This window comes from Loxodonta africana, chromosome 1 (genome assembly GCF_030014295.1).
Source record: "Loxodonta africana isolate mLoxAfr1 chromosome 1, mLoxAfr1.hap2, whole genome shotgun sequence".
NCBI lineage: Eukaryota > Metazoa > Chordata > Mammalia > Proboscidea > Elephantidae > Loxodonta > Loxodonta africana.
The window spans coordinates 88,931,700-88,944,728 of NC_087342.1; the positions used below are offsets into that span (position 1 = coordinate 88,931,700).

Sequence of the window (13,029 nt, forward strand, 5' to 3'; positions counted from 1 at the left end):
TGTGGTTTAAAGTTAAGAATGCTGTGGGTCAGGGTTGTATCCTCTTACCATAGTTACTCAATCTGTATGCTGAGCAAATAATCCGAGAAGCTGGACTGTGTGAAGAACGTGGCATCAGGATTGGAGGAAGAAGACTCATTAACTACCTGTGATATGCAGATGATACAACCTTGCTTGCTTAAAGTGAAGAGGACTTGAAGCACTTACTGATGAAGATCAAAGGCCACAGCCTTCAGTATGGATTACACCTCAACAGTAAAAAAACTAAAAATCCTCACAACTGGACCAATAAGCAACATCATGATAAACAGAGAAAATATTGAAATTGTCAAGGATTTCATTTTACTTAGATCCACAATCCATGCCCATGGAAGCAGCAGTCAAGAAATCAAAGGGCGTGCCACACTGGGCAAATCTGCTGCAAAAGACCTCCTTAAAGTATTAAAAAGCAAAGATGTCATTTTAAGGACTAAGGTGTGCCTGACCCAAACCATGATGTTTTCAATTGCCTCATAGGCATGAGAACACTGGGCAGTGAATAAGGAAGACTGAAGAATTGATGCCTTTGAATTATGGTGTTGGAGAAGAATATCAAATATACCATGGACTTTCAGAAGAACAAACAAATCTGTCTTGGAAGAAGACAGAATGCTCATTAGAAGCACTTCATCTCAAGTACTCTGGACATGTTATCAGAAGGGACCAGTCCCTGGAGAAGGATGTCATGCTTGGTACAGGGTCAGTGAAATACAGGAACATCTTCAGCGAGAAGGAATGACACAGTGGCTACAACAGGCTCAAGCATAACGATTGTGAGGATGGCACAGGACCAGGCAGTGTTTTGTTCTGTTGTACGTGAGGTAACTATGAGTTGGAACCAACTCGACGGTACCAACAATAATCAAGCTTACATATGTAATGTGCCATTATATGCCTGGCAGCACAATCGCTTTGTATACGATAGACATGAGATGGATGTGTTGTGTACAGAAACTTGCATTCGCTACATAGGATTACGTCCGCTACATACCATTGTCCGATTGGGATTTCTGAACTCTATTGTAACCTTACAGAATGAGGGACATATATGCAGTCAGACATTGCTCGAACGGACATTATGTGACACATAACTGTACCCGTAATTTTAAAAAATCGGAAGAAATTTTTATATGGCTGAATGTCTTAGGAGGGAGGGCTGACTCTGTAGGGTACTGCTTATTTTCTGAGGGAACGCTTGGATTGCACTGTGCTGGCTGTCACCTTTCTCACAGCAACGCCACCACACTCCACAGATGCTGGGCCTCTGCTCAGGGGAACCATTGCAGGAGAAGAGCAAAGTAGAGCCACAGCTGTGGCTGGTCTGTGATCCCATGGAAGGCTCCTCTTTGAGGACTTCCAGAAATGGCAGCATGTGTGCAAGCTGATGACAGAAGGCAAAATCAGAGTTCAAAAGGGTACAGAGACAAGGAAAAAGAGCCCTGGGCTACAGCTATCAATAGGGCCTCATTGTAGCCACATACTGGGAAGGTCTAGTGATATTTGAGTTATAATAAAGTATATATATACCCAGGCTGGTCATTCAATAAGATTTTATTAAGCACCTACTCTGTGCCCAGCACTACTCTAGGTGCCATGGAGGATACAAGAGAAATGTATGGTATCTGCCCTCAAGGAGCTTACAAAACTAGCTGTGGAAATTAGATGTACTAGTGACTCAGGCAGCGTGTGATATGTACAACATGAGCATATTCAAGACAACGGCTCAGAGATTCACAGCTGCTGCAGTCTCTTAGAGCAGCGGGAGGGGTTAAAGCTTGGATAAGCAGGGGCCTGGCAGAGCAGGGAAGCTTGCAGTGGGTAACGGAGAGGACAAAGATCGTGAGATCAGTCTGGCTGGAGCAGGAGCTTGTGTGGTGAACTGCGGGCATGAGGGTGGCAGGGCTAGGGGAAGCCTGGACCAAGGAGGCTGAAGACGGGTTGGGCCTGTGGGCAATGAGATATCTTAATCCCTCTCTTGATGTGAGGCCCTGGTGGCCTCGTTGTGGACTCCTGCTGCCTTCCTTTCCTCTCCCCACACAGCCTCATCTTCCCATCCCCAGGTCCTCTCCTAGGAAGATGAAACCTGGGTGTTGAGTTGGGCCAGTGACAGAAGCTTAATATCCTATTGGAGAAATGGATCAGAGAGGTGGTAAGCTTCCAAGACAGGTAGTGGAGGTTCGCCCTGATGTTTTTAGATGGATTGATCAAGAACCAGAGATTTAGGATCCTTTTAAAAACTTCCCTCCACAGAGGGGACCAATCCACAGAGAAAATTTATTGAGCAATGATCACAACTGTTGCCCCAATGCCACCTGTACCCAGCTCCTTCCCCTTAAGACCACAGATGGTTCTGGGGAGGGCCACCTCCTTAGTCACGGAACCCATATATGCTCAGCCCTAGTCCCAAGAGGTCTGGGCTCCACTCTGGACCTCACGAAATGATTTCCACTGGTGCTCCAAATGGCCTGGGATGCCTCAGTGGAGTTTCAATCAACTCATTTTTAGCACTTTCATGTGTGTTCAACTCTGAGTTGGGGCAGGGGCAGGGGCAGGTCTGTTTAAAATGCTAGGGAGAGCAGGTAGCAGAGTAGACTTGGGCAAAGGGACCCTGTGAGATTTGAGGACAGTGAAATAGCCAAGTGTAATCATCAACTAGTATTCTCCAAGGGCCAGCTGGCAGGGGATGCCACCCTGGGCAAGAACACGGCCTCAGCCCCTTAGTTAACAAAGACTGCAGAGATGGGTCAAAGGCAGTGATGAGAAGGGACAAGGAAACCTCATGGGTTTTAGGGTCAGATGTTTCCCACAGAAAACCCACAGAAGGTGCGAGAAGAGCCAGAGAGAGGCAGCACAGATGGAGCAAGAGCACTGAGTGTAGTCTCAGAGGTGCCACAGCGACAGGAAGGGTTGGCAGTGGATATGGGTCCCTCTTCTCCCCTGCTCCAGGTGCTCTGGCCAGCACATCCTCCCCACCCCACCCCTGTCCCTCAAGGTCGCAGAGTCCTGGAAATCCCTAGATTCAAAGCATCTGTGGCTGTGGGGTCAGCGCAGGCATCATGGCTCACGGCCTTAGGAGGAGGCGCGTTCCAGGCCACTTGAGCCATAGGAAGGGGACTAGGCGCCGGGTGAAGGTGGCAGTGAAGGTATAGATGAGTTCCTGCGACTCTGCATTGGTGAAAGTCACGGTGCCCCCCTCATAATCCAGGGCGATGCCTACTCTCCGAGGCCGCAGTGCGGGGAAGAGCTCAGCCTCAGGGTCGGTATTGGCCCAGATGCCTGCGGAGGAGAGGCGTAGCGCCCATACGCCATCCTCCGGCCGCAGGGAGAGGTCACCCTTCCTCTTCATGGAGTCTCTGGCCACCCCCACCATGCAGCTTTCCAGAACTTCCTCCTCCTCTTCCTCTTCTTCCTCTTCATCCCCCAATGATTCCTCGTCCTCATCCGTTGTTTCCCATTCGTCGTACCCATCTCCATAGCCAGCCTCCTCTTCCTCCTCCTCCTCTTCCCCTTCTTCCTCCTCGGCCCCCTCCTCTTCTTCCTCAGACCAGCCCTCCCGCTCCACCTCCACTTCCCAGTAGACTTTGCCCCAGGTGAAGCCCTTACTGCCCAGCACTCCAGGTTCACAGTCAAACTGCTGGGGGTACAGGTAGTTACTTCGGTACAGGTTGCTGTAGGTCACGCACTTCCAGTCTTCTGACAGCAAAAGGTACCCGCTGGCAGACTGTGGGTCTAGGGTGACGCTCACTGTGGGGACAAAGGAAGAGGAAAAAGTGTCGGTGGTTTAGAAAGGCACCACCAGGCTGCATGGTGTCCATGGCTTTCCTAGCAGGCTGGTTGCCACACTGCACAAAGCAGGGGGCGCTATCCCATCTTGGTCTACATGAATGGTGCCCCTAGAGGCATGCCGTGCAAAACCCAAAGGCCAGGCCGAGAGGGAGCACAGCCGAGGGACTGGTGCAGACATGGCCTCTGGCCTTAGGTTGCCATTGTTGTTTGCTCTGAATACAGGATCCACAGGGTCAGGCAGCTGAGAAGGAACTCAGCCACAGGGAAAAGGGCTGGGTGGTAAGATCTGCGCAAATAGAATAACTAACTGTGGGGCAGGAATGGAGTTAGACTATCAAGTGGAGGCCTCAGACTGCTCACTAGCCGATTGGTCAGAAAATGCAAGGGGAGGGATTCGGGTTTGCAGCTAGGAAATTCTCCCCGTTGCATAAGAGAAGGGGCTATCCAGGGGCAGCCAGCGGGGCGGAGGTCAGAATGTCCACAGGGAGAGTATTCTTCATGTGAGGTAAATCTGGGAATAACCCTAGAAAACTCACCTGTCTTATATTCCAGGTCTCTCAGCAGCTTCCCTGGGGAGAGAGGGAGGAAAAAAAAAAAGGACAGCAATGACTCTCAAGCCCAGCAAATGTACGGACCCACATTTTACTCAGGGAGTATTAGTTTCGTGACAGGACTCAATCCCTGAGACTCTAAGAAGAAAAGAGAAAACTGTGAGGAGACCTCGGAAGAGTGAGGTTGGAGGCTAAGACAGTCAGGAGCCAGGGTGCCTCTCTCAAAGTGGTACTCCAGCTCTGGACTCCAACCCAGCGCTCCCGCCAACCCTCACCTTGGAATTCTCTCAGGCCTCGCTGCAGAGAGAGAAGTTTATCTGAGAATTCTCCAGTTCTTTTTTTAACTACCCGGGCGATGGGTTTCCCAATCCAGAACTTCTTACGTGGATACCTGACAGGATGACAGACATAACAACCTGTTACTTAGTGTCATACTTTCCTCTTTTGATCCTCATGACAATTGTGTGAAGGGGATGGGAAAGGTGCGATTATCCCCAATCAACAGAGGCGAAAATTGGGGCTCAGAGACACCAAGTGAGCTGCTCAAGGCTGAAACGGAGCAGAGCCAGGACTTATGACCATCGGCTGACTCCATGTCCAGAGCGCTACTGTCTACTAAGGTATGTGTCTACCCTCTCCACCCTGTCCCACCCTAAACAAGGACAGTGGGCCAAGGAGCTGGGATTGCACAGGAACTTGCTCAGGTGGAGAGCAAGTCTTCAGTTCTCAAAGGATGTGGTTTTATTTCCCAGCAGGAAAGGGGGAAGGGCATCAGGATGAACCCTGGGGTGAGGGTATCTCTGGCATCACTATTCTCATTGCTGTCACGTTGATTCCGACTCATACTGACCCAATAGGACAGAGTAGAACTGTCCCGTAGGGTTTCCAGGGAGCACCTGGTGGATTTGAACTGCTGACCTTTTGGTTAGCAGCCGAGCTCTTAACCACTACACCACCAGGGCTCTGAGAATACAACAGACATTGCAATTTCAAGAAGCAGGAAAACCTTAGCAATGATTTCATCTTTTTTTTAAATTCTATAAAATTCTCAAATAACTTTTCTTGTGGGCATAGCACATTTGGACTCCATGGAGTCTAGGCAGAGCTTCTGTTTACACTGACTATAAATATGGAGTCTCTGGGTGGTGCAAATGGTTAAGGCACCTCAGAAGAAAAGCCTGGCAATCTTATTCCAGAAAATCAGCCACTGAAAACTCTATGACGCACAGCTCTACTCTGACACACATGGAGTCGCCATGATTCAGAGTCCATCTGAGAACAACTGGTTACCACAAATATTGTTGCTTGTTGTGTGCCACCGTGTTGATTCCAACTCATAGCGACCTTATAGGACAAGGTAGAACTGCCCCATAGGGTTTCCAAGGCTGTAAATCTTTACGGAATCAGATTGCCACATCTTTCTCTGGAGCGGCTGGTGGGTTCGAATGTTTCGGTTGTTGTTGTTGTCAGGTGCCGTTGAGTCAGTTCCTACTCATAGCGACCCTATGCACAACAGAACGAAACACTGCCCGGTCCTGCGCCATCTTTACAATCGTTGTTATGCTTGAGCTCACTGTTGCAGCCACTGTGTCAATCCACCTCGTTGAGGGTCTTCCTCTTTTCCGCTGACCCTGTGCTCTGCCAAGTATGATGTCCTTCTCCAGGGACTGATCCCTCCTGACAACATCTTCAAAGTATGTAAGACACAGTCTTGCCATCCTCGCCTCTAAGGAGCGCTCTGGCCGCACTTTTTCCAAGACATATTTGTTCGTTCTTTTGGCAGTCCATGGTATATTCAATATTCTTCGCCAACACCACAATTCAAAGGCGTCAACTCTTCTTCGGTCTTCCTTATTCATTGTCCAGCTTTCACATGCATACGATGCCATTGAAAATACCATGGCTTGGGTCAGGCACACCTTACTCTTCAGGGTAACGTCTTTGCTCTTCAACACTTTGAAGAGGTCCTTTGCAGCAGATTTACCCAATGCAATGCATCTTCTGATTTCTTGACTGCCGCTTCCATGGCTGTTGATTGTGGACCCAAGTAAAATGTAATCCTTGACAACTTCAATCTTTTCTCCGTTTATCATGATGTTGTTCATTGGTCCAGTTGTGAGGATTTTTGTTTTCTTTATGTTGAGGTGTAATCCATACTGAAGGCTGTGGTCTTTGATCTTCATTAGTAAGTGCTTCAAGTCCTCTTCACTTTCAGCAAGCAAGGTTGTGTCATCTGCATAACGCAGGTTGTTAATGAGTCTTCCTCCAATCCTCATGCCCCGTTCTTCTTCATATAGTCCAGCTTCTCGGATTATTTGTTCAGCATACAGATTAAATAGGTATGGTGAAAGAATACAGCCCTGACACACACTTTTCCTGACTTTAAACCAATCAGTATCCCCTTGTTCTGTCCGAACAACTACCTCTTGATCTATGTAAAGGTTCCTCATGAGCACAATTAAGCGTTCTGGAATTCCTATTCTTCTCAACGTTATCCATAGTTTGTTATGATGCACACAGTCGAATGCCTTTGCATAGTCAATAAAACACAGGTAAACATCCTTCTGGTATTCTCTGCATTCAGCCAGGATCCATCTGACATCAGCAATGATATCCCTGGTTCCATGTCCTCTTATGAAACCGGCCTGAATTTCTGGCAGTTCCCTGTCGATATAGTGCTGCAGGCGCTTTTGAATGATCTTCAGCAAAATTTTGCTTGCCTATGATATTAATGATATTGTTCTATAATTTCCACATTCGGTTGGATCACCTTTCTTGGGAATAGGCATAAATATAGATCTCTTCCAGTCAGTTGGCCAGGAAGCTGTCTTCCATATTTCTTGGCATAGGTGGGTGAGCACCTTCAGTGCTGCATCTGTTTGTGGAAACATCTCAATTGATATTCCATCAGTTCCTGGAGCCTTGTTTTTCGCCAATGCCTTCAAAGCAGCTTGGACTTCTTCCTTCAGTATCATCGGTTCCTGATCATACTCCACCTCTTGAAACGGTTGAATATCGACTAATTCGTTTTGGTTAGTAGTGCTTTAACCACCCCTCCACCAGGGTTCCTATAGATGTGACTATTACTTCCCATTAATTCAAATGGATCATGGTCAAGAAAAGGGAGAGGGTATATAGGCACAGGGGAATGAGGTACACCTTGGAAAGGAAGTTCTTTTACCTGTTTAAGAAGTCTCTGGTGTCCTGGAAGAGAAAAGAGTACAAGCATCAATGTCAATCAACTAAACCCTTCATTCGTATGTACCCAGCACTGTGTTAGAGGCCAGATGATAAGATAAATATGGTCCCACCTTATGGAGCTGACATGCTGGTGGAGATATCGGATCTAAAACAACAACATCCACAAAATAATCGCAGTGACAGAAGCAAACACGGGGTGGGGGGAATGAGGAAAATGACAACGTGACCTCTCTGAGGAGATATACTGAGGTTTGAAGGATGAGAAGGTGTTGGCCAAGTGAAGAGTGGGAAGACGACAAGGTGGGAAAGGTCTTGGTGAGGGAGACAGGGGCCAGATCATGCAGGACTGGATAGGCAGAGGTTAGGAGTTTGGATTTTGTTCCATGTACAGTGGAAAACCCCCAAAGGGTTTCAAGTAGGAGAATGATAGACGTGATCTGCCTAACGTGTGGCTGAGACTGCTAAGTATCCTCCAGGATCCACTCTCTCTTTCTTTTAGTAATAGAACCTCTACAGTTATAACTGGGAGATGGCCACCCAGCAAGAGACTACCTTTCCCAGATTCACACATACAACTAGGTGTGGCCATGTGACTAAATTCCTGACCCAGGAATCGCAAAAGGATAATTGTCTTCTACTTCTTCTTTTCCCTTGGCCATATTTTGGACACGGTGGTAAGCCCAACTTCAACCACACGGCTGAGGACAACACCCCTTGGAGTCAGTGGAACAATGACATGGAAATAACCTGGCTCCCTGAATGATAACAGACAGCCACCCCACAGCTCTAGACTCCTCAGCTCTGGACAATCACTGAGAGAGAAACTTGTTTTGTTTGAGTCACCGTATTTTTGAGAGTGGTACAGCAGCTAGCTGCCCTACAGAGAATGGATTAAGGGAGGCAATGTAAATGCGGGGAGGCCAGTCTAGAGGCTATTGCTGTGGACCAGGTGAGAGATTAAGGGGGTCCGAGCTACGGCAGCTGAAGTGGAGAAAGGGAGAAGCACCCCATTCCAGGTATGTTTTAGTGACAGATTCAACTGCATATACAGGTCAAGAATAATCAGGGTCATGGCTTCAGCAGGAGGGAGGACTGATGGTGCTACTTGTGTGATGGGGAAGATAGGCGGTGGGACAAACTGGAATGGGAAGATGATCCGTTTGTGAGATACTAGTCAGATCCTCTTTGGTGAGTCTAAAGCCTCCATAACACTCTTGATGAATTAATATTTGCTTTTCTTTACCTCATCCACAATATTTATCAAAGTACTTCCCATATGCCGAGAACTGTTCTAGAAACTTGGGATAGAGCAGTGAACAAGGGACACCACCAATCCTGGCCTTTGTAAAGCAGACATTCTAGCAGAAAGAAGATGACAATCAACATAATAACCCCCACCCCAAAACAAACAAACAAACCCATTGCCATGGAGTTGATTCCGACTCATGGTGACCCTATAGGACAGAGTAGGACTACCCCCATAGGGTTTCCAAGGCTGTAAATCCTTATGCAAGCAGACTGTCCATCCCACGGTGTGGACAGCTACTAACAACGGAAGAGGCAGAGATGCAAACCTGCTACCGCACTCTGTGGAGCCTGTCCAGGGCTGCACTGGGAGCAATGCCAGTATCTCTTTGGGGCACTCTAACATCTTCCTGATTGATGCTTCCAGCCCAGAGGCCTTTCTTTCTTCTTCTGTCAACTTTATCAAAAGACCTCTCTGTTTTACAGCTTTTGTCCTGCTGCTTCTCCTGCTCCTGTGTATTTCCCTGTCAGGCTTTTGGATCTGGGCCCCTATTCTGGGTCCCATTCTTACTGTCTGTTGACAGTCAAATAATCTCTGGCAAAGTATTAATGATAGCTAATGAGCTTACTGTCCAGTTCCCCTTCAGCAAAATAAACCCAAACAAACACACAAAAAGCTCACACTAGTATCAAAGACCTTTTATGTACTGGTTTTAAACAGGTGCCCACTTTCTTCCCCCTTCCTCTTCCCCACGCTGTCCTGGTACATTTTCAGTCTGAGCGTTCTCTGAGAATGTGGAAAGCAGGGCCTCGGCTGGCCCACACAGCTCCTTCAGGTGGACTAGGAAAAGGCGCCCTCTGGGCAGCCCCACCAGCACCCTCAGCCCTGTGCCTCTCTGAGCTGTGCACAAATTACATACCTATAGCGAAAGGAAGGATACACACCCGGACAAAGAAGGGAAAAGGCAGGGAGGCAAAGGAAAAGGCAACAAAGGATCTTGTCAGAGTCTGGCAGAGAAATTCAAGGGAACAGAAAGATTTCTGGTGGAAAGGGGAGGCCAAAAAACATTTTGGACAAAATAAGAGAACAGAAGAAAGACAGCACTGAGGCCTGGAGTCAGGATCCCTGGGCTTGAGCTCTGACTCAGTTACTGAACCACTCCATGACCTGGGAGAGGCTACTTTTGCCCCCTGGACCTCAATGACTTGCTCAGTGGGAAGCTGGGCTATAAAAATTCTACAATCCCTGTCAGCCCTCATTCTGAGCCTGCATCCACAATGGTGGAGATACAAGTCCGGGTCACCTCTTCACGAGCCCTGTGCCTGCAAACACACTGGGGGAACTTGTCTTGCCATCTCTCCCCTCCTGGCAATCAATCTGCCCTGTCGCTAGCCAGGATAGCATTTTCCTGGAGGAGATCCCAGTCATTCCGCTGCTGACAGACAGGTCCAGCCATGCCAAACCATGCAAGTGGGGGAGACCAACAGACAGCCACTTCCAGTAGGAAGGAGGTGTGGTGTCATTTCAACCTGACAACCTGTCTCCCAGTCCAGGACTCTCGGTTTCTTGGCTTCAAAGCCACCTCCTCCAGGAAGCGTCCCTTGCCTAATCTCCATCTTATTTCTCTGGTGGTAATTCCACGGTCCTAGAGAAAATCTCACCCATCTCTGTCTCTCTTCCCTAACTGCCATTTCCTCCAGACCCTCCCGGCCCTTGAGAGAAGCCTCTGCTCAACCCTCCCTAAGCCACCCCAGCAGCCATGACATCACTCTTCATCTCAAGAACCATAAAAAGCTTTCCCTTGAGAAGTGTCTGCCAATGGCCTGTTAGAAGAAGGGCTCATGATTGCAGTGATGAGGACAGAGGGTGATGATGATGATGACATAACAACCTTCCCTTCCATTTCTCCAGCACCTTTTGCTTTCTGAAAAGTTTTACTGTAGAAATTTTACATTTTAAAGTGACACCAAAACAGTTATTCCACTTTACGCTCACATGATGCCTGGGGTAGGTGGGAGGGTAAGTGATTATCATCTCCTTGTTTAGATGAGAAAGGAGCTCTGGTGGTGGAGTAGCTAAAGCACTTGGCTACTAACTGGAAGGTTGGTGGTTCAAACCCACCAGCCGCTCTGAGGGAGAAAGATGTGGCAGTCTGCTTCTATAAAAACTACAGCCTTGGAAACTCAATGGGCAGTTCTATTCTGTTATATATGGTCACTATGAGTCAGAATCGACTCAGCAGCAGCGTGTCTGGTTTGGGTTTGGTTTAGATGAGAAAACAAAGGCCCCGAGAGGAAGCAACTCTCCCAAGGTCACGTACTGTCTGTGTCTCCTGGCTCCCAGCCCCAGGGAAGTCTCTCACCTGCATGAGCTCTGCAGCTGGCTGCTGTGCCTTGCCTTCCAGCTCAGAGATGACCAGTGCCAGCCGGGCAAGCTCCCCGACGCCCCTAGCCTTGTACTTCTCCCTGCCCTCCGTGAGCTCCTGCTCCAGCTTCGCCAGCTGGTCCAGCAGGTGCTGCTCCCGCTCCCTCAGGAACTCGTGGCTCTTCTCAAACAAGGCCACGATGCACTGCTTCTGGTCCTGGAGCTTCTGCTGCAGGGGTGGGAGGCAGACAAGGGGTGATGGTTCACCCTCCAGGACCCGGTGTGAGAAGCACACAGATTGACTGGCTCCTCTCTCGTTGTCACCCCCATTCATGAATCTGTCCAGAGGTGCCACGGAAGACAGATCTCGCAATCTCCTTTCAAAAAGCAGCCACTGAAAACCCTACGGAGCACAGTTCCACTCTGACACACGTAGAGTCACCTTGAGTTGAGTCAACTCAACAGCAAACGACTGGCTATTGGTAGTGTTTAGGTTGGGAGGAGCTTTAGGGCACTGCCGTTCCACCCTCTTCTCCTCAAAGAAGACACAGTTATGGGAACGAGTTAAGTTCACTCAGCCACTGCTTGACGGAATCCTGACTCTGCTGGACAGGTCTACTCAGCTTCTAGCCACTAAAGCCCGAGTTACTGTTCTGGGTGAACAATGTGTGTCAGGGCCTTTGTGGAACTTTGTAGGTCTCACTCATGAGCTGACACTTTTCCCTCTGGGACACCAATCAATCTCTGTATGCCTCTACTTCCTGAAAGCTTTCCTTGATTAATACCAACCAAGCCTGACTAACCCTCTCTTGGGCACCCCTGTAATACATATAAAATACCTGTGTGCACCCCATCCCTGCTCTGCATCCTGTTCCCTTGGTGACACTGTGGAATGTCTGTGCTCGGGGGCCATGTCCTTTCCTGTCTCTGAGGCTCCCCGCCGAGTGCAGGCTGGGTTCTGACCGTCCCCACTGCTGACTGACGTTGGCTCGGAAGGCTTCTGTGCACAATGGGCTTGGGGTGCTTCTGGACACGGGCCATCTCCTGCTTTACTCTCTCCCTCTCCCAGGGTCTAATCACTTACTACAGGCCTCCACTGCCCACTTCCCTGACAGACACTCCCCTAGAAAACTGTAACCACCTTATCAGTTTCTTCCCTCCTGCCCCATCTTCTATCAAGCATGTGATGTGCTGCCTCTGTTTTCTACCTATAGGCAACTGAGAGGCCTGGGCCCGGGGTTTACTAGACACAGAGCTAGTATCCCAGCTGGTCAAGCCTTCCTTAGCTCTCCCCTTTCAGTGCTTATCCCAAGCCAGCTCCTTCCCTTCAACCCCCCAGCTCCCCTCCACTCTCAGGGATGATGTCTTTCTCTCACTGTTTGAGAGGAGGAATGAAGCAAGGTCTTCCTCACTTCCCCACACTTTGGCTCTGCCTGGTAGAACAGCAGTAGCTGCCAGACACGGGCCTGAAGCTGAGGCGAGACCCACAGAGAACAAGAACGGCCTTAGCTGACACCTAGGCAGCCCACTCACTCGTCAGATGAGATAACAGGTCCTAGGCCACACAGCTCAGACCAGCAGGGCCTGAGTTAAGATGCAGGCCTCTCGGCCTCCAGACCTAGACTCGTCCTCTCCAGTGAGCTCCTCCTTAAGTCTCTCCCGGCGCTGTCTCTGCTTGCCCCTGCCCCCTGCTCCTCACGGTGAATCAGGGCCTTCTCCACCAGCCTCACTTACCAGTGCAGCCAGGATATCCGAGTCTCCCTTCGTCTGAAAGCTCTGAATTTTGTCTCTGTCTCTCCTGAGGGTAGTCAGGTGGTTCAGGATTTTTTCCTGTGGGAAGAC

General features: G+C 49.1%; 1 protein-coding gene across 3 annotated transcripts in view; it reads right to left on the reverse strand.

Annotated features, from left to right (window-relative positions):
• Positions 1 to 1,578: 1,578 nt before the first annotated feature.
• LOC100658913 (tripartite motif-containing protein 26) overlaps positions 1,579 to 13,029 on the reverse strand; it is a 28,888-nt gene continuing 17,437 nt past the window's right edge. For 2 of the 3 annotated variants that reach the window (XM_003421812.4, XM_010601188.3), the window contains exons 3-8: positions 12,922 to 13,017; positions 11,186 to 11,416; positions 7,558 to 7,580; positions 4,652 to 4,767; positions 4,362 to 4,394; positions 1,579 to 3,783 (exon numbers count right to left, since the gene is read on the reverse strand). In XM_003421812.4, the coding sequence (XP_003421860.1) occupies positions 3,101 to 3,783; positions 4,362 to 4,394; positions 4,652 to 4,767; positions 7,558 to 7,580; positions 11,186 to 11,416; positions 12,922 to 13,017 (1,182 nt within the window). In that variant the 3' untranslated portion in view covers positions 1,579 to 3,100. The remainder of the gene's footprint in view (positions 3,784 to 4,361; positions 4,395 to 4,651; positions 4,768 to 7,557; positions 7,581 to 11,185; positions 11,417 to 12,921; positions 13,018 to 13,029) is intronic. The other variant, XM_010601189.3, reaches the window with a different exon arrangement.